We start from the raw sequence: 26868 nt of genomic DNA, 5'->3' as shown, positions 1-26868 counted from the left end.
TAGAAGTTGGATTAATTTAGCAGCATTTATAATCAAATGTACTTTAGCAACAGTAAGTCTTTCCTTGGCAATCAAACAATTTAAAGACAATATAGCATATAGTATCCAGACTCTCTGTGTAGGGAGACACCCTAGCCCCGCCCAATAGTCCTGGGACAGGTACCAGGTGGACCCAGGACTCGCCCATAAGGGCGTGGTGAAGGAAAGCCGGGGTGACGTAAGGGAGCTTCTTAAGGGGCTGCACGTGGGGACCTGGGCCCTTTTTGTTCTGGCCGCGCTGGCTGGGTTCTATAACCTAGCTCTGGCCTGTGTTTTACCTTGGTGTCTTCTGGAATAAAGAGATCTTAATCTTACACGTGGCGCCCAACGTGTATTTTTATCTTTAGGTGGCTTTTCTATTATTTTATTTTTACTTTTTCTTTTTTTTTTCCTGAGACAGGGTTTCTCTGTGGAAATCTGCCTGCTTCTGCTTTTGGAGTGCTGGGATTAAAGGTGTGTGCCACCACACCCAGCTATTCTATTTCCTTCTGTTATTTTTTTCTCTCACAAGCCTACATATATTTTCAAATGTAGTGTAAACCTTTAGAGGTTTTTCTTTATCTGGATCTGTCTTTATTGTAAATCTTTATCTTTTTCTGGCCATCAGTCTTTTAACTGTTAAACAACACCGCCAAAATTAAAGTGGCGGATTTCTTAGCCGCTGTCTTTCAAGGAGCATGCCGCCGCCTTGGAGATGTGGTCATTGCCATTGCCAGCTGCATTCGGCATGAACCCAATCAAAAGTCTCATGCTCTGCCAACCGAACTAGCCAGGCCTCTTAAAGACTCCTGCAGTTTTTTTCCACTTTTGCTGAATCAGGAAATCTCTCTTAAAGCAACCACTCGAGTCTCTGCTTGTCTCTAGCAAAACAGAGACCACCCAATAAAATGCTAACAAGAAGTTGTGCTTGTCTCTGATCTTTTGCTGCTAAAATCCCTTTTTAAACTTTTGTGAAATTTACATGGAGGTTTGTAACACTACCAGAAGGCAGCTTGTGGCGGTGAGAGCTCAGAATCCTAACCCTAGAACTCTCCAGGACTGCAGGCTGTCTCGGAAGTGCTGAGTCCAAACTCCAAGAGCAGCTCAGGGACAGTGCGAGCATATGGAAACTGCTCCGATGCCTCTCAGTGGCCCAACAGGGCAAGCTGTGGTGGCAGGTTTCCCTCTTCTTCTGAACCTTGGGGCATGGGGTCATTCCGATCACTGACACCATGCACCCTTGCCACAGAAACCAAGCCTTGCTGTCTCCCCTTTCCATTTTATTCTTCCAGGGACCTACACCAAAATACAGCTTGCTGCCCTGGGGTTTTCCCTTTAGACACTAATAAAATTTTCCTCAAGGCTTCCTCTGAACCTAGTCCTAAATTCTTTTATTAACAAGTCTAAGAATCCTGAGGAGAGAACCCATTTTCCCCTGTGACAATATTTGAACATTGAAAATGCACACACACACAAAAATATGTTTCTACGAGCAACATTTCATCCCAAGTAAATAATTATTCCTAGAACAGGAGTTATTAGATCAAGGGACTTTAGTTTAAGTTTTACCCAGTTACTCTTTTGAGCTAGCCTCAAAGTTACAATCCTCCTGCCTGAGGCTCCCTAGAGCTAAGATGCCACCACACACTATCTTCAGTTGCTTTTAAGAAACCATATGCACCAATTTCCATTTTTAAATAGATAGTTCATTCTTTTTCCACAATTCTAACAGCACAGAGTTGACAAACTTTGTTTTTGTCAAATTGACGTGTATCTTCTTGTGAGGATAGAGTGAGTATCCGGTCAGGGCCACTGACGTTGCCTTCCCCAAGAGTTGTGAGTTTCGTCTTCTTGCCTGGTGTTCTGTGTCACTGTTGATCTTGTTTTATTTTATCCATGAGATCTTTTTCTTTTGTAGGAATTTACCTCAATCATATAAATTTGATTTTTTTTCTCAACTTGTCCTGCAGCTTTTGATTTCCCTTCAGTTTTTTCTTTCTGCAGAAATAATTATCATTGCACAATCAGCTCTGTTAATATCTGTGTGTTTTGTTTTGTGAGACAGGAAGCCTAGGCCTCTCCCAGGAGTGCTTTTTAACAAACTGTGCAGGGTTAAGATGGAAACTGCAGTTTGACCTTATTCTGTTTTCTTTTTTATTTTCCGATTGTCTCGGTTTGAGTTGAATTTTGAAATTAAAAAAAAAATATCTGTAGTGATGTTATAGCTCGCTGGTACATTCTTGCCTAGTGGGCTGCAGTACTGCAACCAAATAAATAGTAAATAAATAAACAGATCATAGTGTATGCTATGATTAGAACATAGGCATTATTGATTAGACTGGGTACTTTTTAAGTTTTCTCTTCATTTTTGTCTAATTAATAAATAATTGCGTACGAAATGTTGTGTGGCTTTAAGCTATCGGGAACTACATATGATGCAGGGAGCTAGACATGTTTTCTCCTCTTTCTCTTAACTGGTCCACACCCTGCTTGTCTATCTTTGCCATCAAGTTTTTGTCTCTTTATGAGCAAAGTGCCACTTTTAATTTTTTAAGGGGGATAAAAAGAGATGTGATATGTTGATGTTGGCTTGCATTTTTATATGAAGGCAAAGTGTAAATGCCTATAGCTTTAAATATTTATTCGCTTAGCATAGTAATTCTTATTTTTAAATAATGTAACCTTCCTAAACTTTTTTGCTCATTTTTTCTTTTTACCAAAAGTAGATATTTTGTAAGATTAAGTTGGTAGTGATGACTCTGTGCATGAATCATCCTAGTCAAGCTACCTTGCCAGAGGATGAGTTGCCTGTGATTTCCCATGGAAGCCACTTGATAGAAGGGAGTTCTTATTTAATGTGTTACAGAGTGGAAGCCTTTGATAGGGACTGCCTGTAGAATCAGTTCTTACCTTACACTGGGAGTCCCAGGGACCAAACTTGAGTCATCAGGTTTGCCATCAAGTGCCTTTCCCCACTGAGCTGTCTTAGCAGCCCAATAGTAAAACTATTCTTTATAAATGACAATATTTATAGGAGAAATGTGTTAGTTTTTCTATCCACCCACTGATAAGTCATTTAAAAGCTATTGGATCACCATACTTAATACTAAACCAATAATACCAATGATAATTTTGAGAATCCTTAACTACAACCTGCTAACAAAGATATCATATAATTTTGATAATTAATCAGCCAAACACTGATATTTAAGTAAAGAAAGCTGTATAATATTGCAAGCACTCATTGATTTTACTTCATCAATTTTGAGGAGGGTGCTGGTATATTATATTCTTCTTTCTTCAATGATCTCACCTTTTCAGAGCATGATTTTAAGATGTGAAAGAAAGTCTTGAAACTTGACATTAGCATTGTCAAAACTCTGTAACTTAAAATTAAATGGTGATTAAAAACTTCTAGTTTATGATTACTTCTTTCTTGGAGATGTTAGTTTTTCCCAGTCAATTCTGAAACTTTTGTACAAAATAAAAAGTTCATGTCTAGATTTTCAAGGTGCACTTCAAAGATACTTTCAAGTATTTTGACATGCCTACTTACATATTCCTTGTTTTTGGTTTGATTTTCTTAAGTGCATGGTCATGAGATTAATAATAGGTTAGAAAGTTAATACAGGTTATATTTCTTTCAATTGTTGATGTAAAGAGCCAGCCAAAATACAAATCCCATATACGTTCATCATTGCTTTCCTTTCTGTACAACATAATGTAATATACTCAGAAATGTTTTTATACATAATTATAAATGTTGAAAAACTATGTAAATATTTTATTGTTCACATTTTTATGTTTCATAAGATCATTTGTATATGTTACTACACATATAGAGTTATCACACAGCCAAAGTAAAAACCTATTTTAATAACCTCATTAATACTTAGACTCTTTAAAAAAAATGATAGTCATGAAATCATGAATTCATTGAGGGTAATCATTCATCATTAGTAGTAAATGAGTAGGCCAGTCTGTATAAACAAACTAACTTTGCTTTATTTTCTTCCCCTTTAGGCAGAGCTCACAGTTTGGAGATGAAAAAACATTTAATGACCCATCATTGCTGGAAAATCTCCAGAATAACCATGTGAGTGTCATCGGAGCGTTATCTGTCCCCAGTAGATGAGCGTTTCTCAGCTGCCTTCCATGTTTTTTGTTTTTACTTACATGACCTTTTTTAGATTTATTTTATGTGTACCAATGTTCTAAATGTCTCTTCTGTCAGGATGCTTATATCTTTGCCTAGATTTGAAGCATTTTCTGCTGTGATTTTATTGAGCCTATTTTCCATGCTCCCCCTAAATAGGAAGGGGAGTTAGGATATTGTTAGAATAAACATAATTTATATATTATTAAAGCTAGAGGGAAATTGGAAAGTGTATAGAGAGCAGAAATTGGAAAGTGTATAGAGAGCAGAGTGGGGAGAAAAATGGAGGTAGGAATGAGAGGGTTGTAGATATGAGAAATAGAGAGAATACAATAGAATGATACAGAAACAGAACAATCTAACCTAGTTAAGCAATATAAAATATGTAAACACCAGTGGGCATTCTTTTTAAAAAAAAACAGCAAAAATGAAATTAAACTAAAACACAAGGTGCTATATCATCAGGCAAAATCTCTTCTTGCTTATAATGTTAGAGAATGCCTCTCTTCTCTTTCAGGCATCATAGTTTTAACTGTGCTGCTAAGAGCACCACCTGCTCATCCTGACTTATGACATAGCCCAAGTATCTACTGCAGTTAACTGTTCCCTACATTTCCCCTATTCAGACAGCCTGTGTTCTTCAGCCTCCCACCCAGCTCTCCTGGTTTGTGTCTTCACTGATGAAATACTGCCCTGGAATCAAGTCATATTACCTCCCTGGCTTCCCTCTTTCCTTACAGAATGTCGTGATCTGACCCCAACCTACATCACCACTCTACTTATGCCACTTTTTCTTTCTCCCTGCAGAGGCCACCATGGCCTTTCATTTTTTCAGATACTTCCATCTTTCCTCCTTTGGGACTTTTTTTAGTTACATGCCATTCTTCCCAGTAGAATTCTCTGTTCTCAGTTGTTTGTGAAGTTCAGATGTCATCCATATAGCTATCTCCATATCTCATGGATAGCCACCATCTCCTGTCACCTCACATGACATTTGCATGTTCCCTTTACAGTCCTTGGCATACTGTAAATAAACAGTACAGCCACTTGGTATTGCTGTCTCCAAAAGTACAAGCTTCATTGCTGGGCCACGTGTGCTTTGTTCACTCTCTTTACACTAAGCAGTTTTTGTTTCCATAACCCAATTTAACCTTTTCAATTGGTTTGCTTTATTTTGAAGGTTATATGAACATGGACATATATCAAATTTTTTTTATTAATTTGAATGACATTTCTCTCTAGAAGCCAGGCAGGAAGATGTTTACTATTCTCATTGGATCTGAGATACTTACAGAAAGGATTCACTCTTCAGTCTTCCTCAAACCTGTAGAGTTGATAGTGCTCAATAATTGTTTGTTTTAGATTGATAGATGATAGGTAGGTAGGTAGGTAGGTAGGTAGATGATAGATAGATAGATAGATAGATAGATAGATAGATAGATAGATGATAGATAATAGATGATGGATGGATAAATATATAGATATAAGTATATAGATGATATGTTGGAGAAAGGGAAGACAGGATTACAGACAAATGCACACATTATTATCCCCACTCAAAGATTAGATGCCTGGAATTTCAATCTCATTAAAAAATCAAACAAATAATCAAACATTTTAGAATACCTCTTCTGTCCACTAAGAACCAAATTCATCATCTTTTTCTACATTTCTGTTTAAGAGCACAAAATCATGTTAAATAAATGTTTACAGAATGAATGAGGAAGTACAAGAATAAATAAATTGACTTCTAAATAGGTTTTCTTCGTAATAGATATTGGCTGTAATCCCACACCCCCAATGCTTCCCAGCTGTGCTCTTAATAAATGGCCATGAAGTAACATTACTGCCGTTAGTGTCAAATGTTTAAATGAAAGGGATGAATTATGTGTTTATTCCTCACAGCCGACCGCACCTATCATTTGTGAATTTCTCACAATGATGGCAGTCTGCCACACAGCTGTACCAGAGAGAGAAGGAGAGAAGATCCTCTATCAGGCAGCATCTCCAGGTATGGGGCAAGCAACTGTGGGGTGTTTTTCTGTAGAAAGTTGTTCTGAAATTTAGTACTGTGGAACTTAAATTTCCAATTTAATTTTAAAAATGGAACATAACCAAATTATTATTTTAGATTGAAGAAAATTGGCTCCTAATTACAAACTTGGCTTTCAGGATTAAATAGTGTGTGTGTGTGTGTGTGTGTGTGTGTGTGTGTGTGTGTGTGTGTGTGTTAAAATGCATTTCTTTGTGATTTTTCTCAAATGAATTATATGAAAAATTGAGGGAATAAAAGTATTTGTATACATGTAATTGGTCCCCTTATAAATAAGCATAAACTCTTGCATAATGTGTTTTACACATAGACAGATGGGAAGGAGGGATTTGTTTGCCTAAATAAAATTGATATGTTTAGTTTTAGAATATAATTCTGTCCCTCTCTTTAGGAAATGGTGGGTCACCTTTTCTGTATTCACTTAGGTGAGGAAAAGAGTCTTGCACTTTGGGGGATTCTGTAAAATATTTACTAGTTACCAATGCTTATTATTTAGGCTTGATTTTAGAGTTATTTCCAAGATAAAATTAGGTAAATAATCCAAACTTTCAGTGAAAGATATGCTTTGTATTTTAAAACCATATTCTGAACTAGTAGTTAATACTTGTAAAATGCATCAAATTTCTAAACCAGCATAAGAAATATTGCTGTTTTAGAGAGAGACAGAGAGAGAGAGAGAGAGAGAGAGAGAGAGAGAGAGAGAGAGAGAGAGATGTCCCTCTCAGCAGTGACAGGGCTTGGTGACACAGTGAGGAAAGCAACTGGCATAAACTGAGCCTTTTCACTTTAAGCGATTCCCTGGGCACTGGAATGAGCATTCAACCATCTAGGGAGAAAGAATGAAACTTTAAAAGACTTTCTGCCACGTGTTTGGAGGAAGGTGTTCTCAAGTGTATACTAAGGGGCCCTTTCAAGCTGTCACTTCTGGGTGTGGGTGACTAACAGTGAGACTCAGGCTCAGGAACATGATACTGAAGTTGTTCTCACTGCTCTGCCATCATCATACAATAAAAAGGAATGGATTTCAGAGCATAATGAAAAGAATTCTAATAGAGCAGAACACTGTGTGATGCCAGTGTCTTTCCCTTACGCTTGCATATATTACATTTTTCTGTCCTCTGTTTCTTTCACCTTTTCCCCTCACACAGATGAGGGAGCACTGGTCAGAGCGGCCAAGCAGTTGAATTTTGTCTTCACTGGAAGAACTCCTGACTCGGTCATCATAGATTCGGTAAGTCACTTATATGTTAAGGGCTTTTTAAAGCCTACATTAATGCATTCACGTAGCTTCAGAGATAAAGGCAGTAAGGAAAAGATCACAGTGAAACCAAAGTTTCCTATCCAGGGGCACCACTATCCAACCTTTCATTTAATTCTTTAAACACTTAACAAAATTGTGGCTGATAATATGCTTAATAGACAATATTGATTCTTCAAAACTAGACTTACCTACTGATTTTCTGTTCTACCAAATGGAGATTTATCTCCCTTGAATCATCCATATTACCATTTGTTTCTTCTCTAGATTCCAGATGTTATTAAATATTTAGTTATATAAGTATCCAGAAGGCTGGGCGTAGTGCATAGGCCTGTTATCACAGTGCATGGGAGGTAGGAGACAGGACCATCTGGGGTTCAGAGCCAGCCTGAGCTACAAAGTGAGTTTAAAGCCAGCCTGGGCTACATGAGACTGTCTCAAAACAGCTAACAACAATAAAAAGGTAATTCTTCAGGATCTGCTTTAAAGTGGGAAACTTTGAATAGACATTATCACAGCAGGTGACATCGAATAGCTACATGACAGACCATGGCTAGTCATCAAGGAAATACAAAACCATAGTGAAATACTATATTATGCACCCACTGTGAAGACAAAATTTAAACAATATTGATGGAAACAAATGTTAGTGGGTTTTTTTAAAGAGAGAATAAATTAGAGAATAAAGGAAAGCCTGCCTCGATCCAGCAGCTATACTCTGTTCTCAGTTACTCAGGAGAAAAGGAAGTTTGTGTCCACCAAAAGACTTACAATGGGGTGTTCATGGTGGCTGTGTTCATAGTTCCACCAAACTAGAAACAAACAGAATGCATATCAGCAGGAGAGGATGAACAGGTTGTGATCCATTTGACAATCTAAACAATGAAAAGAGTGAATTATTGATTCTTCTATAGTGTGGATAAATCACAAAAACTCTATGTTGAGAAGGGGGAAATGCCAAGCACAAGGGAAAGCATCCTTATAGCTCCATCTGTATGCAGCTGGAAACAGTGCAGAAGTGATTTATAACGATCGAATCCTGAACAGCCTTGGGGCAGGGAGAAGATTGATTGGAAATGGGACAAGGAAATTCATTATGGGTCAGATGTTCTGCATCTCCAACAGGGTGGTGTTTACACAGGCGGCACCTTTATCAATCTATACAGTTTGCATGGAAGATTTTAGTATTTTAGTTAATGTAAATGCTATCTCCTTTTAAAAATTACTATTAGTGTTTCTGTTGCACCTGTACATGTATTCATAGTTAAGCGTCTTTGTACATGGTATCTTTTTATTAAACTCTTTACTAACTCAATTTTTTTCTTAAAAATTAATTTTTCCATTATTTCCTAAAATTAAATTTTTGACATTTTTTTTATTGTTTTATTTTCTTTCTCTGACTTCCTGGGCCCATATCTTCTTAGCTAGTAACCTCAGCACAGTCACAATAGATAATCTTGTCTGTTAGCAGTTCTGTCACAGTCTCCATTAGGACCTCAGTTGTTCTCTGGCCTGCTTCTGAGCTCTCAATATTCATCAACCTAAAAGTTGTGTAAATTCTCTTCCATCATTCAGAAGGAGGAAGGGAAACTATGTTTGTATTGATATTTTACAATAAAATTTTATTCCCAGTGATTATTTCCAAGAAACCTAACATATTTCCAATTCTTTTATTCTGCAGCTGGGGCAGGAAGAAAGATACGAATTGCTCAATGTTCTAGAGTTCACCAGGTAAAGACACCTGCTCTATAATTTGTGAGGGGAAAAATACATGTTCATCCTTTTTTTGCTTTTCCTATATATAGCTGGAATATATTCTTTACTTTTATTTATGTGTTTAAGCAAATCACTAAGATCTTTCATGTGGTTTAGGTGTCCTGTTAGTAGGTAAGTCATACACAGGTTTCTTCGGGGTGGTACTCCATTACTTCTGCTGGCAGCTTAAAAGTTCTTTTTGAAATGTAATTACCTCAATCACACATGCAGGATAGGACTAAGAGTCCTGTGGCTGGCATGTTAGTTAGCTTTCTGATATAATAATGAATGCCTGAAATAATCACCTTCTAACAATAAGTTCATTTTGACACATTTTAGAGGTTGCACTCCATGATCAATGAGCCTAGCTACTTTGGACCTGTGGTGAGGTAACACATGAGGTAAATCTACTCACCTCGTGGCTTGATGGTCCTACCATGGAGTCTTCAAAGGTTGCGTTAGTGCTCAAGAGACACTTCAAAACCTCAAAGAGAACAAGAAAGTTGACTCTGGTTTCACAGTCCCTCTCAAGGCATACCCACAATGGCCCAAAGACCTCTTACCTTTTAAAGGTTCCCACCTCCTAATAGCACCTCTCTGGAATCAATCCTCCACACATGGGCCTTTGGGGGTAGATTTCAGTTCCAAACTGTAGCAGCTAAAGACCTAAAAATTTCCCACCTTTAGAGGCAACAAGATTTATGTGGAATAAAATTAATAAGAGTTAGGAAGCCTCCATTATAATTGTATGTTCCTTAGGTCCACTTGTCTCTGTAAAGTAAGAGTTACCATCTAGCAGGAAGGAACAGAAAGCAAAGTGAGTGTCCCACTCACTCCTTTCTTAAAGAGAAATGAAAGTTGGCTGTTAATCACTGAGATAAGATTCTGCCAGAAGTAACATAAAGAAAGAAAGATTACCTTGGTTCGTGTTTTAGAAGGATACAGTCCATCATGGCAGGGAGAGCAAGGTGCCTGGAGCTCTAGGCATGGTACAAAGAGCTCATGGCATGTCTCGTTAAATCTCCATGAGAAGAAGGCCAAGCCATAATCCTTATGACCACTCTGACAGTAATACCTTTCAGCCAAGTAGGCCTCATCTCCTAAAGTTCTCAGAACTTCCTAAAATAGCTCTCCAATGAGAGACCAAGAATCAAATAAGGGATCTTATGGGAATGTCTTTACATCCCAGCTAGAGCGAAGGCCTTCAGCTATACCACTATAGTCAGACTTACATTGTGCATTGTTGCCCAGCCACTCTATGTCTTGGGACAAATTGGGCTTACTACAGGGTCTTCAAGAAGTGTGCTGCCACTCAAAGGACAATTCAAAAACGAAGGCAATGCTTTGTTTGAGGAAAGAAATGCCCACCTGTTTTCCTGAGCTTTCTCCTACTTAAGTAGATTTACACAGTGCCTTTGGTTTGTGAACTTTGGTTGCTGCCTTGATCTTGCAGTGACTGCATGGTCAAATAACTCCTGGTCTGCTGAGATATTGAGCACTGTACTTACACTATATTTTCCAAACAGCTCAAAGGAAGAAACTGAGTTAATTGCCTAGGATAGAATATTCCCACATACATTGATCATCTCTGTCTTCATGATAAAGTGTTTTTCCCATGCCTGTTTGTGTTATAGGTAATATAAGCAGCATATAAATTAGCATATAGATGTGGGGTTCTTTTGGACACTTTACTTTTATGAAAACTGCCATGGAGAAAAATAAATCAAAAGTAGGACTTTCGAGTCTTTGATTCTGTAGTGAGGGTGGGCTTAAGAATGAATGGAAAGGGAAAGGAACGTGATGCTTTCAAATAGTGTCTGTGCATGTGTTAGCAGCTTGGGTCAGGATAACAGGGGTGTGATTGAAGAAAAGTCCATGGGCTTTTTTTTACACCTATTTGAGGGAGGTCAATGGAATTTGGCTATAGATTAGATGGTGGGGCAGGAACAAAGAGAAGGAAGGGAAGGGATCCTAGCTCGAACAACTGGGTATGTAGAAATTCCCTGTATGTGGGTAGCAGACATAGGAATAGGAGCAGATGCGGTAGATGAGATGTTTGGAAACGCTATCCTTTCGATGTCTGTGAGACATACAGATGCAAGTGCCGAAAACATAAAGCCAAAGCCATGGCTGAAATACCCATTTGGTAGTCGCTGATCTCCAAATTATACCAAAAGCCTAAAAGTCAATAGAATCTTCTGAAGATAAAATATAAACCAAGGGGAAAGTGGAAGGCTGATGACTGAGCCACTAGTTAGAAATAATTAGAAATAATTCTATTAAGGATTGATTACAAAAGAATGGCTAAATCTTGTGGCACAGGCCTGTAATCCTAGCTATTTTGGAGACAGAAACAAGATCACACATTCAAAGCTTCCCTGGGCTACAGACTAAGTTTAAGGACAGCTCTGGCCACATACTTAGAACTTGCCTTGAAATAAGAAATGGACTGTGTGGTATACCTCAGTGAGAATGCTTGGTGAGCATAAGCAACTAAGAGAGTTAGGAGGGCAGTATTCAATAAAATAAAGTCTTTATTATTAAAGATACAGAGGACAGAAGTAGACTAATAAATAGTCCAGAGCTGAGTCCAGAAGGATGACTGTCGATTCAGAGGCAGCTGTCAGCATAGCTAAGGGGAACTTTGAATAAGATCTGTCAAGTATTCGTTGGCATGGTGGGAAGATGGGATAGAGCCTGTGTATGGACATACTTCACCCAGAGTTGAGTTACAGAGTTGAAGGGGCCTGTGACTCATGGGGGAGGATGCCTGGCTAGGTGAGGTATAAGGGAGACAATAGAGCATGTTGTGGATAAGCATGATCCAGATAAAAGGGGTAAAGGGGCAGATTCACAGGAGAGTTTCATGACTTTAGAATGAAACTACTGAGAAGGTGAGGCGAGTGATTTAACAGTCATATGCAAGGAAGGGCTCTGATAAAAGCAGAAATATTTCTCCCTTGTGTCAAGAAAATACGACAGAGGAGGGAGCATACATAGCCAGATATTTAGTCTGCAAAATGTGAGGGGTGGGAAATTCAAGGTAAGCCCCCAAAACTCAGAGTCTAGAGCAGGAACGAAGCCAGGAAGGACTTGGAGAGTGAAGGATATGTGTTGAGGCCCTGTGGGGATGAGGGACTACAGGGGTGAGGGAGCCAGCTTCACAGAGGCATGAAATGTACCAGTGGTCAGTATGGAGCACCTCTGCTTTGTACATCCCATAGCATTCTTCTCTGACTTGGTGACTTTTCTCTGCAATGTCCATTTTACTCTGATGGATCTCAGAAGACAGTTCCCAGGCACACTTATAGATCTTGCCAGGAGAAGTAAATTGATGAATCAGGGACCATTAAATCAGAACTGGACTAAGAATGGCAAGATTCAAGAACAACTGAGTTAATGTGTGTAGGCGAGACCAGTTTACTGTATTCATAAAGTAGTGTTTCCATGCTGGCTGAGGTTTCACTTCCCCATGGTCAACCATACTCTAAAAATATCTGATGGAAAATTCTAGAAGCAAACAATTCCTAAATTTCAAATACCTTTTGTTAAGGTAGACTGTTATAATTGTTCTCTTAGTCGCTGTTACTAATGGCTTACTCTAACCAATTAAACAGTGTGTGTGTGTGTGTGTGTGTGTGTGTGTGTGTGTGTGTGTGTGTGTGTGTGTGTGCATGTGTGTGTGTATGAAAAATGCTGGGGGTTTTGGACAGTACCCCTCTCAGTAAGGGGCCTGCTATAATCATTTAAATAGTAATAAATGCTTATATTGCTTCTTAAAAGTACTAGCATTTGCCTTTATCTGTGATTATATATTTTAAATTATTTTCATTTTTAATTTTTAAATATAGCATATAATAGAATACTAGTCAAATAGTTTTCAAAGACTAATTATTAAACTATGATGCTACTCTGGTGGGTATTAACTCTTACAGGTGTCTGGGGCACTGTTTTGTTTATTTCTTTAGGACAGTAGATATACTCTGGTAACTTAAAAAATATAATGCAACTCTCCGAGGCACCCAGCTGTACAATCAGGAGACAATTTGTATAAATAAAAGAATATGGCTTGTAATTTGGTCAGATTAATTTTGTCACTATGAGCATTAAAATATGTGAAGCACAACAAAAACATGCCTATGCAGATCTTCAGTATGATGAGCCATTACAGAAAACCTCTTTATTTCAGCGCTAGGAAAAGAATGTCGGTGGTGGTTCGCACTCCATCCGGGAAGTTACGGCTTTACTGCAAAGGAGCTGTAAGTTTGGGGGGGATTTTTTTTCTTTTTACAGTTTGGATTTATGGTGGTTTATAATGTACGTGTTAGGCATCCTGCAGTGGAAATGGAACACAGATGTTTAACATGAAGCTGATGACATCCACTTTTGTTGGTGTTTTATAGTAACAGCATTCAGCCTCTTCTGGCGAAATGTGGAATTCCTTCTGGGTAAATTGGCGCATTGAAAAAGTCTGGCACGGGTTTCTTTTGTAATTTAATTTTTAATACATGATATTTGAGGATTGTGTTATATTAGCTATGTTAGCAGATGACTAAATACAGAAAATATTTTTAAATTGTATTAGAATATGACGATACACTCCAATTTTAATCTACTTGCCTAAAGACCGTAGAGACAGGGCGAGGGTTGGCTCACAATTATTGCTGTAATTTCTCATTTGGTATTGCTTGTTTGTCTTGCTTTAAATATTATAGGATTGCTGGTTGTTGGTTGGCTTCAGTATGTAAGAAGATTATATTGGCAGAAACAGTACGGTATATTCCAGCTGAATTTTCCCAGTTAAAGCATGTTTACACTCATGGAAAAAATAAGAACCCTACTAACCAGTCCATTCTTTGCCAGCATCAGTCTGGATTTTCCTCCTGAGGTGCCTTTGCTTGGAATTTCAATTTTAAGTGGACTAGATAAGTGTTCTTTGTTCCAGGGAAACTGGGAAACTAAACTTAAGAAAGCCAAACCTCTTGTTTAAATTCCTGTTGAGAAAGTTAAATACCTTGGTTTTAAAGCATCAAAACACAATTTGTGAATGCTGCTGATTTTTACGGCACTTTGGTAGAATTATTTCGTGATGTGTTCTGAGTTTGGATATACCGGGTTTTTTGTTAGTTTTTGTTTTTGTTTGTTTGTTTTTTGGTTCTTGTGTTCCCATTGCTTAAGATGCCAAACATGTGTTCATCGTGAATGTTTTATCACCAGGCTTTGAACTGGATTTTAGAGATGTGATGATAAGATCCTAAGTCATGTCAGGAGCTTAAGTCTAGTCAGGGAAGCGCATACAAGGATGATTAGGACATGGTGCTAAGTCACAAGGTACAGATTGTCCAAGTTCCCATGGCAACATGCACAGTAAGAATAAAAGGAAGCTAAGACATGCCCTCCCCATTCACTGATTGGCATTCATCTGGTTTACAACACCCAAATGACATCTTTCCTTTTTAAAATTTTGAATATTCTACCTCTAAACATTTCATGGAGGTATGAAAGCAATGGATAGAAAATAAAAACATTGGATTTCCTATTTTAACCACAGAGATTGTTTGTAGGTATTACCATTCATAATGTATCATTTCCCTCCAGAACAGAGACACGTAGTAAAACAGCAGGGACTTTTTGAGATACTTTTTGTATTTTGCGGAACTACATGGAACAGATGAACATGGACTAAACAGAAGGGTTTGCATGGCTCAGGTTTGGGTGGGGGGTTGGGTTGAGTGTGCCCACATTGCTGTGCTCAAGAGCGGGTACTTTCTGCTTGATCATTTCCGTGGTACTGGGGGCGATGATTTGAGGGCTGCAGACAGAGAGTCCGGTTGAGCCTTATCATGTCTTCCAGGCAAGAGCTGCCAGGGATGGATGGAGACAGGCACAGAGAAGATGACTGGGAAGGAAGATTTAAGGCTTGGTAATTGATGTTTGCAGGTGCTGAAAGAAAGGATTATCAGGGATCATTTGGGGATTTCTGCGTGGCTTGACGAGTGGACTAACGCCACTTTACCAAGATAGAGAGTTGGGAGTTATACAGGGCTATCAGGTGCCGAAGCCTGGATTTCCCAGGAAAAGAAGTTGGCGTAAAAGAATCTGGAAAAATGAGCCAGCTTTCGGGAGTTCTTGTTTAGTTCCAGAGAACGTGAGTTTGGTTCCTAGCACCCACACAGCATCAGGCGACCCAGATTCTCTTCCAGCCTCCAGAAACACCTGCAGCATGTGACATACATTCACACAGATGTACTGGGGGAAAAAAACCAGTTCATCTCTCCACATTCCTTGGTTGTATGTAGTGCATTATCTGTGGGTGGGGCCTGTGGTAGGTGGAATAAAAATGGCCCACATAGGCTCATAAGGAGTGGCACTACTAGGAGGTGTGGCCTTGTTGGTGGAAATATATTACTGGGCTTTGAGGTTTCAGAAGCTCAACCTAGGCCCAGCGGCTCACTCACCCTTCCTTCTTCCTGAAGATCCAAATGTAGAACTCTCAGCCCCTCTCCAGCACCATGTCTGCCTGCGTGTCACCATCCTTCCTGCCATGACATTAATGGACCAAACCTCTGAACTATAAGGCAGCCCTAATTAAATGTTTTCCTTTATAAGAGTTGCTGTGGTCATCGTGTCTCTTCACATCAATAGAAACCCTGACTAAGAGAGGCCTCCTGAGATTTCACCCATCGTTGTCTATCTTCCCCATCATTCTTGGAAGACACATTCTCTCAACAGACTTTCTGATCTTTCTAACCTTCTCGCCCATGATATTCCCTGAACCTTAGGTACAGATGTTGTGTTGTAAATGTATCTATTCTGGCTGGCTCCCCACAATTGGTTGTGGTTTTGTGTAATGGTCTCTGTTTGCTACAAGGAGAAGTTTCTTTAGTGTGAGGTAAGAGCCACACTTAACTGTTGGTATAAGGGTGAGTTTTAAAATGTAGTTAGGAACTGTGGCAGTAGTAGTTTCTCCTCTAAGATCCATAACATCGCTAGTGCTGGGGAGTTGGCTAGGTTTCCAGTACCAGGCATTTCCCTCCTATTGAGCTGGCCTTAAGTCCAATTAGGGAACTCAGGTGCAAGCCAGCTTCCCTACTCCGAGGCCAAGAGCAAAGAGCTGAGCTTTCTAATCAGGTAAAGGGGCTGAGGGAAACTCATGCCAACCCCTGCTAAGGCTATAAAACCATGAGGTTGGCATGCATACAAGAAAATACGGAGCCAGGGATATGTGTGGAAATTTCACACCAGAGGGGCCAGAGCACCATAACCAGAGAAACATGGATTCACTCCAGATTAGACCATCTGTATAGACCTCTCTGCCTCTGGGTGTTTGGAAGCTCAAATGATAAATAAAGAAATCACGCCTATTTGCATTCAAGTAGACATTGGGAAGAGGATCTGGTAGGTGTGCAAGGTGAATTAGAAATCTTAAGCACTTTTTAAAATCAATAAATGAAGTAAGCTCTGGATTAGACATAATTGAGGTAAGAATAAAGTTAATAAATTAGAAGACAGTACTGAAAATTCCATGTAACATACAATATGAAGAAATAGTGCTTGGGTTGGCATGTGATTTATATTTCCTGCTTTTTAAGAGTTTCTGTAAGGAAGATACCTCGTTTCATTCATTTTTAAACTAAAAATGGAAGCATATACAGTTTACAGTTTACATCTGCAATGATAGCCAATTAGAGAAAAATACCATTTACTCAACTAAAACTTGAGGGTATTCAAGAAGTTTAAAACACAGGAAGACTTGAGAAACTCAACTAACACACACTTTAAGAGGAACCTGAAAGAGACTGAAAATTCCAAAATGGATGTCTCTTAAAATTTTGTTATATCCAAAACATACCGTATCTAAAATAAGCTGCTTTACAGTTCTCTACCACATCAGAGACAAAGTTTAGCTAATTCTGAGTGGAGCCTATCACAGAAAATAGTTATGTATATTTAAATATGAGCATATCATGGGCTGATGAGGTGGTTGAACAAATAAAGGTACTTACCCAAAGTCTGCCAACCTGAGTTTAATCCCTGGGACCTGTGTGGTAGAAGGACAGAATCCGGTCCTATAAGTGTTCTCTGGTTACAGGATACTCAGCATGGCCCAATAATTACATCATTTCTCCCTTCCCTTTTCTCCTTTCACTCCCTCCCATATACTGCTCCTTGCTCTCTTTCAAATTTGTGGCTTCTTTTTTCATTAATTGTTGCTATGTGCATATGAATATATGCCTATATATCCCTACATACAACCCGCTCAGTTTGTGTCATACTTGAATGTACTTTGTCATTGTTCTATTTCTGTGAAGAGACACTGTAACCAAGGCAGCTTTTAGAAAGCATTTAGTTGGGGCTTGCTTACAGTTGCAGAGATTTAATTCATTATCGACCTAGTGGGGAGCATGGTGGCATGCAGGAAGCACTGGAACAGTAACTCAGAGCTACATCCTGATCTCTAGGCAGAACAGAAAAGCGAGCTTGGGCTTGCTGTAGACTTTTGAACCCTCAAAGCCCAACCTGAGTGACATTTCTCTAACAAGGCCACACCTCCTAATCCTTCTAATCCTTTCAAATAGTTCCACTCTCTGGTGACTAAGCATTCAAATATATGAGCCTATGGGGGCCATTCTTATTCAAACTACTACAGTATGTTTTTAGGACTGTAGAAAACCAAATGGTATGCTCTTCCTTGGGGAAGACTGTTTCTCCCATCATCATCATTCCTTAGGCCTCAACCCTACACAAGTAGTTTATTCTTTTTTAAAATACATTTTCATCAGGGCTAGAGGAATATCTCAATAGGTAAGATACTTAGCATGCAAGCATGAGGACCTAAGTTTGATCCTGAGACCCCACATAAAAGTAAAAAATAAATAGCATGAGCTCATAATCCTACGAGAGGTGGAGATAGAGGGATTTTGGGGGCTTGTTAAATAGCCAGTGTAGTCAACAGGCAAAGCCCCTGTCTCACAAAAATAAGGTGACTAGCTCCTTGACCAGTAGTCTCCCCATGCACATGCATGCACACACATGCATACCTGCACATGTACAAAGACATGTTTTTAAATTCAAAGCTCAATTTGAACATTAGTCTAAAACAGAGTAGGAGCCCAGGGGTGGTGTCTCATGCCTGTAATCCCAGTGCTTGGGGGATAGAAACAGGAAAATCAAGGTTCAAGGTTATCATCAGCTACATAACAAATTCAAAGTCTACCTGAACTTGTGAGACCTTGTCTCCAAAAAGCAAAAAAGATAAAAAGCAAGAGGAAAACAATATTTTTGGTTTTCTGAGACAGGGTTTCTCTGTGTAGCTTTGGAACCTATCCTGGCACTCGCTCTGTAGACCAGGCTGACCTTAAACTCACAGAGATTTTCCTGCCTCTGCCTCTGCCTCTGCCTCTGCCTCTGCCTCTGCCTCTGCCTCTGCCTCTGCCTCTGCCTCTGCCTCTGCCTCTGCCTCTGCCTTTGCCTCCCGAGTGCCGGGATTAAAGGCATGCCCCACCACCACCCGGCGGAAAACAATTCTTTGAGTGAACATTCACCAAAAAGGAATGATCAGCCATGGGTTTAACTTTCCACAAAGCCCTGGGCCCATCCACAGTAACAGTAATTTGGCTGTGCTGTCCCATCCCCAAGAATATCTGGTCACTGTGGTTTTCTAGCTTTTCCTTACTGAGGGCCAGGGTAAAAGATAACCAAATCCCCTGAGGATCTTTCCATAAATTCTAAGTCTGATCTGATGGCATATACCTCTTCTAGTGTCTGTGGAGAGGTTTTTGTTTTGTTTTGTTTTGTTTTGTTTTGTTTTTCACTCCTGGAAATGTGGCAGGCTCTTGGTGTAGTCCTCTAAATATGTGAGGGCATTGTGTCCTCAAAAGAATCTAAGTATTTTATTAGTCACGTGCAAGCATGACCAACCACTGTGACTGCCATGCGAAAGCCTACATTTGCTGCAGAAGGCCATATTCCCTCCCTTGCTCTTCTCAATACCATAAAGAACGAAGACAATTAATTGATTCTTCCAAGCATCAGTCTGTTTAGATATACTGCAGAATTCAACCTCCCTCCTCTTTCACTTACCACTTCTGTTTTTTCAAGTTTTTTAGATTTTTCTTCCTCTGAAAATGGCCTCCATTAACCTCATGGAAATTTTCAGGAACCACTGTATAAAAGAACTCCAAAGTGACTCTCTTCCCTCCCAGGAAAGAGCCATGATGGCAACTGTCATTTCCTTCTCTGTTTCCCTTCCCATCCCACTACTGGAAAATGAAAAGAAATCCATAATTGGGGCTTGGGCTATTCCATCTGCTCTGAGGTCACTTGGTTGTGTTTCTCTCAAGGGCTATAAATCATACTCCATTAGTCAGCTTCCAGATCTCAGCCCAAGACTAGAAACCCCACTGTGGGTACTACCACGGAGAGAGTAATTGCAGGTAAATGATTTATTTTTTCCTGGTCTAATAAAAAGTCATGAAGGCTGAATACTAAAGTTCTTTAAGACATTAAACCAAAGCCAGTGAATAACTAGGGGAACAATAGACAATCTATAAAGGAGAAAAGAGCAGAGAAAAATAAATGGTGCATAAAGTTAAAGTCAGCAGGACTTTACAATGGGATCAAAACACACTGTTTGAAAATTTCAAAGAAATGATGTTGTTTTTAATCCAGGAATTTTAGTTTACAAATTAAGTCAACCAAGTTTTAAAGCTAGACACAGATGCAGAGACACCGGCTGCTTGAGGCAGCACCGGGGTTGTAGTCCTCAGCCTGTCCCCACCAGACATCTCAGGACATTTGGTAATCCAGTGCTGCCTCACTCTGTGAGCACAGACCAGTAACAGTGCTCTTGTCCCTGGAAGGTTCTATGGTTGGATAAGTTTTGTGTACACTGTAGCCACTGAGGCTTCAACTCACAGAGGAACTGCAGAGCGCAGGCTCTTTGTCTGGCCAGCACTTCCCAAATATTCCCTTGGTTGTAGAACATTCTCTGCTAAATACAATTCACAAAGCTCTACAAAACCTTCAGGGATAGTTCTCTTCAGTATATTACACAGTCTCCTGGTGCCTCCATTTTCCAGATGCCAAGACTACAAATGGAGGCCACCAGGCCAGTTCCTTCTCTGTATTTCCAGCAAATTTTCGATGTGTTACAATTCTTACTGTGTTGCAAACATTATGAGGAAAGTACTGTCGTACTGTCTCCCCATGGAATTATCCCAAGCAAAAGTCTGTGCATGTTCTCCGTAGACCTTACAAGCCAGATTACATTTACTGTCTGTGAGTGATTGACTCCATGGATGCAAACCCACAGGTCCAGCTGTACTCCTTCCTGTCTTTGGGGAGGCATTGTTACTCATCAACAAAAAAAAAATATTCTGTGCTTAAAAGAAAACACAGGGAGGCTTTTTGGGTTTTGGTTTTTTGGATTTTTTTTCAGATTCTCAACTAATAACTTTACTAACCTAAGTTTTATTAAATCCAGGATGTTTAATTAATCCACCGTACCTTCTGCTTATTTTCCAGGATACAGTAATTTATGAACGACTTGCAGAGACTTCAAAGTACAAAGAAATCACCCTAAAACATTTAGAACAGTTTGCTACAGAAGGTGAGCATTATATGGGAATAGATCATGATTGAAACACAAAGAAATCATGGACATTTGATACCTTGCAGGGTCATTAACAGTTTTGCTTCCAGAATCCTTAGGTGGAGCATTGATTATTGATGAAAGCTTATATATTCCTATGTACTATTCCCACACGTTTTTTTCCTTAAGAGGAAAAAAAAGAAAAAAAACACTATTAAAATGCTGAGAGACTTTTGCCACCATTGAAGTAGTAAGACCTTTAAATCAGTGTTACTTTTTAGAATGGATACCATTTGGCTTGTATCTCATAGAATTAGTTAAGAAAAATAAAATAACAGAGCTTCCGTAATCTGGATCATAAAAAAAGAAACAAATACCTATATTATTATGTAAAAAATTATCATACTGTTATAACTTGACATTGTTTTTTTTTTATTGAGCCTCACCAAGTGCCAGTGTCTGTGTGAGGCCCAGGAGTCTGTGGTAAATAAAACCAGCCCCATAACTGCTCCTAAAATACATGATGATGTATGAGGCAGGCAATTCAGGGTCTCAGGAGTTTTGCATTAGATGAGTGGGAGAGGGTTGTTAACTATTCTGGCTGTTAATCGGAGAATGTGTAGTTTCTTGTCACTACACTTGATGGCCGCATTCATGGAGTAGCTAAATCACCCATCTCCATGTTCACTCCTGTTTCAGCTAGCCTCATCCCTGCCTCACCCCTGCTCAAGTCCTTGTTTCTTCATAATCAGGTCTTTGAAAAGACAAGAATGTTTTCTAAAATCATTAGAACACAATAAGTATCAGGAACAATGTTCTCCAAGTTCCCAAGAATGCAAGAGCTCAGAAGCCTACACATCCCCCCTGATGGGTGTGCCTTGTTTGAGCTTCCCAACTTGTAGGTCATACAGGTTTGAGTTGGAGATGGGGGTCTGGGGTTCTGGACACCTCCACTCTGGTAACAGTATTACACAGGCTCTGGTTCCCTCGTTTGAATTGGTTTGGCCCCTACCATGACTCCATTCTTTCTGCCCTTGGGCTGAAGAATACTTCTGTTGCCATGCTGCCCCCAAGTTACTTTCCAGCCACATACCCAAAAGAGGGAAAGAAAAACTGCTCTAATACAGCCCACAGGTTTAAGTTCCACCAAGTGACCCAACACTCAGTAACTCAGTTCCTCTCTCAGGAGATAGAACTGTCTTGCAGACAGTGAAGTGGTGTTAGGGTAAGGGAGGTAAAATGGATGCCCTGGGCAGTGAGTGCAGAAAACCCCAAGAAGTGAATGGCAAGGAGAATGGGGAGACACTTGAAGGGTGTGAGCCACACTCCAGGTTTGGGACTTCATCCTGGGGAAGAGCTTGCTAAGAAGACACTGCTTTTAGAAAAGTCACCCTAGATGTGGAGGAAAGGTTTGAGAGGTCTTGGAATTGTAAACAAGGTACAAAATTTAAAAGCTGGAAGAGCATTCTAGACATTGAGACCTTGTCATAAATGGACATGTCAGCAAATCATTTGAATTCAGTGTGACCACTCAAAATTGGATTTTGTTAAACAATGGAAGTATCATACTTGTGACTAAATCTTCTGTGGTGTGCCGGGGCGTACTGCCTTTACAGGGCTGAGGACTTTGTGTTTTGCTGTGGCTGAGATCTCTGAGAGTGACTTTGAGGAGTGGCGGGCTGTCTACCATCGAGCATCCACCTCGGTGCAGAACAGGCTACTGAAACTGGAGGAGAGCTACGAACTGATCGAAAAGGTGCGTAGAGTTATCACCTACGAATAATGCATTTCCACAGACGTCCAGTCTTTGCTCGGGGACCAGTAGAATCAGAAACAGGATATGAGGTAGGTTACTGGTGGTTGTCTAAGGAGTTGCTGAGTTCATTTTCTGGCATGCACCAGTAAAGACAGAAGGCAGACCTACAGAGAAAAGCAAAGAAGCAGCTTAACCCTTCAGGATGGGAAGGGCCTGAGGATGAAGTTCTCTGTATGGATCCTGGCTTGGGTATATTGTGGGCTCCTGGGTCCTTTCTCCTTATGGTCCTTTGTGTCTTCAAGGTCTCCTCAAAGTACTTTCTGGGAATGAGACGCCTTAGTCTCAGAGAGTCTGCTTTCACCTTTCGTATCTACCTGTGACTCTGACAACCATTCAGCTGTTTTTGTTTTTTTTTTTTTTTTTTTTCCCTCAAGACTTACTGTTGATTCTCAAGATCAACAAATTAAGAAATCTTCATATGGTCTAAAAATCTTGCTGAAAGGGCCTAAGGACTAGGTATTGTTGTGTATGGAGCTTCACTCCTTGCAGTTTTGTGCCATTTTGAGTGGCTAGATTCGGCCACTCTAGCAATCTTCCTGCCAGTGCATCCCATTGCTTCTGTATCACTGAAGACACATGCACACACAGACACACATACAGGGACATGCAGCACAGACACATTTGCACATGCACACACAGAGAAATACACAGAAAGAGAGACATAAATATACAAGCACAGACACAATTCATACATTTATAACTAATGTTTATGTAATATGAAATAACACAGCTCTGTGGGCGTATAATGAACAGAGAATGACACAACAGTGAATAGCTTGGTAGTTCTGCACTCTGGCTGCAACCACTTCCTTTGTTCCTTCACCATTTCTGTCAAATACCTTTATTTTACACTTAAAGAAATCAAGTCTGAGCCAGGTGGTGGTGGCTCACACCTTTATCCCAGCACTCAGGAGGCAAAGGCAGGCGGATCTCTGTGAGTTCGAGGCCAACCTATAGGCCAGTTGGTCTATAGAACTAGTTACAGGACAGCCAGGGCTACACAGAGAAACCCTGTATCAAAAGCAGAGGAGGAGGAAGAGGAGGAGGAGAAGGAGAAGGAGAAGAAGAAGAAGAAGAAGAAGAAGAAGAAGAAGAAGAAGAAGAAGAAGAAGAAGAAGAAGAAGAAGAAGAAGAAGAAGAAGAAATCAAGTCTGTTCAGGCTGCCAGTGACAGATACCCTGTGATTGCTGCCTTATCACTAGCAAGAACTCATGTGTCCCTAATTAACAACAGTAAGCAATCATTTTGTGTAGTCCTTACTGTGTACCACTTTCATCTACTAACATGTTTAATCCCTTTTTGAGGAACTAATTGCCCCTACTTACAGATGAAGAAATCTAGGTGACAGAGAGGCTAAGACACTGGACCAAGGTCACAGAGTTCAAGAGAGGATTAGCCAGAGCCCCTTGCTCAGATGCAGTCAAGGGCCTTCACTCTAGCTTGGACTTGCCACTCCATCATTGCCCAGTTACCTGATTCCCCCAGTGTTTTCCTGGGGTGTAGTATGGGATCAGAGAACCACCAAGGTGCAGTGTGGTCCACCTGGTCATGGCTGCAGGTAGGTGAGGCTGACATTTTCTCCTCTCTGCCGAGAAACTAGGTACCTCTTGTGTTGGAAGGCAATTAGTACCAAGACCTCAGGACTAGTTCCCCTTCACCCACACGCACCCCACCTCACTCCCCACACCCTTCTCTTTATGTAACACTAGGGAACATCTCGTTCTAGCTGCAGTGGTTTTCTGACACGTGTATATACCACATAAAACTCAAGGTAGTCTCCTGTCTCCATAAGACACTGTAATCACTTTAGAGGTGGTATCTTGTTTCTTACATATCTTAAGGAATATTATATGCCCCTTTTACTTACATGTTATTTAAAGGGAAGATACCTAGATGATACACATCTATGATTTAAAACTTCCACCTTTTAACTTGGATACACATTCAATCTTTGTCCAGCAGATGGCGATGGTGAGTTATTTAAAATTTAAGTTCCCTATGGACTCGCTTTTTTTTTTTTCTTAAGTAGTATACAAATACAGAAACCTACTAAAAGGCTGCCTCGCAAAAGAATGGGGAAAAAAGGAATATGGAGCTAGCTGATTTTTAACATTTGTGATAAGCCCGGTGTTTGGAAATCTAAGATGTAGGAGTGTAGGGCGACAGGGTCCCATCCTCAGCAAGGCTGTTCCAAATAAGAACAGGGTTTTGTATACTTTCCTACTCCTGACATAGGGTTCTCCTTCATGCATTCACATAATCAACATTCCCCCAATGATTAAGGTATACGAGACCACAGAGTGACTAAGCAAATGAGAACAACTCCCTGAGGGTCTCTAGACACCACTGTGGTCTGCACCGATTCCCTAGGTGAGGGATTTTTAGGAGGGACCCACTCTCTTGGTCTGAAGGCAGCTTTTAAAATAGCCCTCCAAACATTATTTTGCCAGTTACAGGAGAATAGTCATCTTTGGTAGACTAGGCAAAACTGGGCCAAAACAACACAGGAGTCCAGGTGGCTGCATTATTTTTTCTGGAAAGTGTCTTTGAGGACTGCAGGGTTTTACTATGTGAGCCTGAGCAGGATGGCTCTGCTGTCTGTCTGAGTTTCCCCTTGGTGTTAAAATCACCTGGATTGGCATTCAGAAGCTGTGGTTACTTGCAAACTGCCTAGAGAGACACTTTGAACAAGAGAGACAGACCACCGGTTCCATCTGACTTTAAAGGTTGCCTCCATAGCCTCAGAGTTCATCCACCTTGGCTTCTTTGGCTGAGACACGCTAATTGTGCGATCTATTCCTTACGTGGTTGTAATCCACTAGCATGTAGACTGTTGTGTTGGACTGAAAGTGGAAGCCAGTTAATTTTTAAACTGTGAGAGTGGTTTTTGCTTTTCTTTTTCCTTTTAGAACAGTCCATTTTCCAAACAAAACATCAGCCAAATCATATGATATACAATTGATGATAGCCAAGGGGCTCCAGATAGCATGAAGGGTAGAAAGAAGCCCCAACGGCTCTCCCCTCTGCCTCCCCCTTGCCTCATGGTGGTCCATGAAGGGCTTCACAGGACTCTGGGCTCCTCTGAGTGCAGTATGAAAACTGTATCATGTTACATCTGTGTGTGGATGTTTTAGACATGTGCTTTTATAAAAGATCAGAGAATCATTGTCATGCAAGATGCTTCCGAGCATATTTGAATTAGTGATACAAGATGCCATGGACGTGGTAATCATGTTACATTGAAAACATTCTAAATTGGAAAGATGTGTAGAGCTTCTCCTGGAAAACAACAGTTTTAATATATGATGGAGTAAGTGAAATTTTTACAGCACAATTAAAGTTGCAGTTATAAACTCCATAAAGTCTCATATCCCTCCAGTATTTGTCCAAACTAGTAACTTGGTTTTTAAAACTGAATTAAAGCCTTCTTCCTTTGGGGGTTATAACTCCTGCATAAGCTTGAAAATATGTGGCTAGGTGTGGAGGCACAGGCCTCTAATCCCAGCACTCAGGAGGCAGAGGCAGGGGATCACTGTGATCCTGGTCTACATAGACAGTGCCAGGCCCACTGGGGCTACGTGGTAAGACTCTTTCTCAAAAAGATGGATTGATGGTGGGTGGGTGGGTGGGTGGATGGATGGGTGAGTGGGTGGATAGATGATGGATGGATGGTAGGTAGGTAGATAGGTAAGTAGGTAGGTAGGTAGGTAGGTAGGTAGGTAGGTAGGTAGGTAGATCTGTCTAAATAGGCCACATCCAAGAGAATACTGATGTTCATCCTCTGCTGGAACCCTGTTACTTTTCTCCCAGGATATCTATGTCTTAGTATATACCAGCTTTACCCTCAAGGGCCACAGAACACAGCAGGTTCAAAAATGTCCCAGTTATTGTTAGAGAAGATCTGGGATTTTAGCGTCTATCTGTAAAATTTATTCATGATTGTTCAAAGACAGTGCTCTTTGGGTGCCAGCATTTGATTCCACTTCAGAGTAATAATTCTAATACTGATTTGTTTCAGGAGTCGATTACTAGTGCTTTGTTACTGAATATAAGGAGAACAGTGACACTTATTACTAGGAAAGGCTAAGTTCCTCAACAGTTAGGAAGTTGAGAGGCTCAGGGAGGGGGGCTAGAGTCCTGGCAGGTCCTCCCACCCTTGACCCACTTTGTAGACTGCAGCAGCTCCTCTTCTCTCTTCGTCACCACCTGAGAGAATTTA

The 26868-nt window shown here is 40.2% G+C and overlaps 1 protein-coding gene across 4 annotated transcripts in view; it reads left to right on the top strand.

Moving 5' to 3' along the window:
- The window catches only part of Atp8a1 (ATPase phospholipid transporting 8A1), a 224491-nt gene that overhangs the window by 96348 nt on the left and 101275 nt on the right, over window positions 1-26868 (top strand). For all 4 annotated transcript variants that reach the window (XM_027390824.2, XM_027390823.2, XM_027390822.2 and 1 more), the window contains 7 exons: window positions 4042-4114; window positions 6080-6185; window positions 7376-7458; window positions 9167-9216; window positions 13430-13499; window positions 20767-20851; window positions 22450-22589. In XM_027390824.2, coding sequence (XP_027246625.1) covers window positions 4042-4114; window positions 6080-6185; window positions 7376-7458; window positions 9167-9216; window positions 13430-13499; window positions 20767-20851; window positions 22450-22589 — 607 coding nt within the window. The remainder of the gene's footprint in view (window positions 1-4041; window positions 4115-6079; window positions 6186-7375; window positions 7459-9166; window positions 9217-13429; window positions 13500-20766; window positions 20852-22449; window positions 22590-26868) is intronic.

The sequence above is a fragment of the Cricetulus griseus genome, assembly GCF_003668045.3.
Source record: "Cricetulus griseus strain 17A/GY chromosome 1 unlocalized genomic scaffold, alternate assembly CriGri-PICRH-1.0 chr1_1, whole genome shotgun sequence".
In the NCBI taxonomy this organism is placed as follows: Eukaryota; Metazoa; Chordata; class Mammalia; order Rodentia; family Cricetidae; genus Cricetulus; species Cricetulus griseus.
The sequence above is the reverse complement of the archived record's forward strand: the minus strand, read 5'-3'. Positions and strand labels throughout refer to the sequence as shown.